Source organism: Schistocerca cancellata, chromosome 8, assembly GCF_023864275.1.
Source record: "Schistocerca cancellata isolate TAMUIC-IGC-003103 chromosome 8, iqSchCanc2.1, whole genome shotgun sequence".
Lineage (NCBI taxonomy): Eukaryota > Metazoa > Arthropoda > Insecta > Orthoptera > Acrididae > Schistocerca > Schistocerca cancellata.
Window position 1 is genome coordinate 136,213,188 of NC_064633.1, and position 1,849 is coordinate 136,215,036.

General features: G+C 46.7%; 1 protein-coding gene across 1 annotated transcript; it reads left to right on the top strand.

Annotated features, from left to right (window-relative positions):
• The first annotated feature begins 925 nt into the window (after positions 1-925).
• LOC126095426 (uncharacterized) lies at positions 926-1,570 on the top strand. Its single transcript, XM_049910222.1, has one exon. It carries the CDS (start codon positions 926-928, stop codon positions 1,568-1,570), a length of 645 nt encoding a protein of 214 aa, XP_049766179.1.
• Positions 1,571-1,849: the final 279 nt, after the last annotated feature.

The following is a 1,849-nucleotide window of genomic DNA, read 5'->3' on the forward strand; positions in this document are numbered from 1 at the left end:
TCGTGAGTAACGTCTTGCCGCACATGGCGTACAGCGCACCCGCAGGAGTGCCACTCTGCGATTTTCGGCAAAGAGCATTTGAGTACGGCGCTATCTGTCTGCAAATCATTGCGCATGCGCGATTTCCGCAACTGCACATTCTTCAGGCACGTTTATTATATACAGGTACGTCGACCTGCGGATACCTGCAACCGTACCTAGTCACCAGCAAGGTTTAACCAACTGAAGGCATCGGACAGTTGTTCCGAGGAAATTTGTGGAAATTGCACAAGTTATCCTGGGACAAATCCGGGAAGACCGTTAATAAGAATAGCTATGTTCGAAACGTTTACGTTCCTGGTTTGACGAACACTGACGGATCATATCGAACGTGTACTAGCCTGCTGAATTACCAGATATTAAAAAAATTGAGGAAATGCGTAGCAGTGGGTTAAATATGGCAATCAACAGTCCCATAATTTTGCAGCTCCACGAGATCTGTCATTGCGTGCCTAGAGCTTACATGAAGTAGCTCGCGGACTTTCTTCCATACCGGACTGAATACATTATCAAGGCTAGAGCGGATATATCGTGGTATTACTATGAGGACCTGCGAGAGTCAAATGATGGAAATTCAAGGATAAGGAAACCGACATCATAGCTCTAATTACTTTGCCACCGTTTACCACAGTTGAAGAAAGCTGGGAGAAACTGAAAGAGTCTGTTCACGAAGCTGCACATGCAATTCTTGGGGCAACAAAACCAGGACGACGGAGGATCGATAGAGATGCGTGGCTTTGGAACGACACCGTCAAAGACGCGGTACACAAAAAGAAACGATTGTATCAAGAGTTTCTTGTCGATAAAACACCGGAGCGATGGAATGCGTACAGAACAGCTCGAAGAGATGCAAAATACGCTATAGCAGCAACCAAATCCTCACGTTATGCTGATGTATACACACGTGAAGGAGAGCGGGACTTATATCGACTCGCCAAAGCAAGACATCGGAATTGTTCATTGGTTCTACAGAGTCAATGACGAGGCCGGTAATCTGCTAGTTGACTGGAAGAAGATCAGAGAAAGATGGGGCAGCCACTTCAAGAAGATCTCAACAGAAGAGTTATCCCATCCACCAATACTCATCGGCCACGCTGTTGAATGGCCCGTAACCGAAGTTGCAGTCGAAGAGGTCAAGACTGATTTGAGGAAAACGAAGCCTGGGAAAGCCACCGGCACAGATGATCTTCCAGCACAGTTATGGTGTTCCCATCATTGGAAGGCAGCTGAATGGTTAACGGAACTCTTCAACAAGATCACTGACGAGGGACAAACACCAACTGATTGGCAGCAGAGCGTCACAGTGCCTACGTTTAAGAAAAAGGAAAATCGCGCTGAGTGCACCAACTACCATCCAATTCAAATTCTCTGCCACGTCATGAAAATCTTTGAGCGTTTTCTGGACCAAAGGATCCATGAGATCACACAGATTTCCAGAAACCAAGCTGGATTGGTGAAGAACTGCGGCACAGTTGATGCGATTCATGCTGCAAAACTCTGCATCTTGAGAAAGCCAAGCCACTGCATCTAGCATTCCTGGATCTCGAAAAGGCTTTTGACTTGGTGCCACACAGTCTCATCTGGCTAGCACTTCGACAGCATGATGTGCCGTAGCAGGTTATTAAATGGGTGCAGTTACTTTACGCACAGCCAAGAAGTTATGTCCGTATAACCTCAGGACTATCCAAGGACTTCCCCGTTACAGTCGGCGTCCATCGAGATTGTGCATTATCACCACTTCTGTTCATTCTTGTAGTGGACACTGTGACAGCTGACCTGCATCGGCCATTAACATGGACCCTACTTTATG

What these genes read in the sequence shown, in the direction of transcription:
- LOC126095426 (XM_049910222.1), top strand. Translation starts at nt 926, where the DNA reads ATGCTGATGTATACACACGTGAAGGAGAGCGGGACTTATATCGACTCG.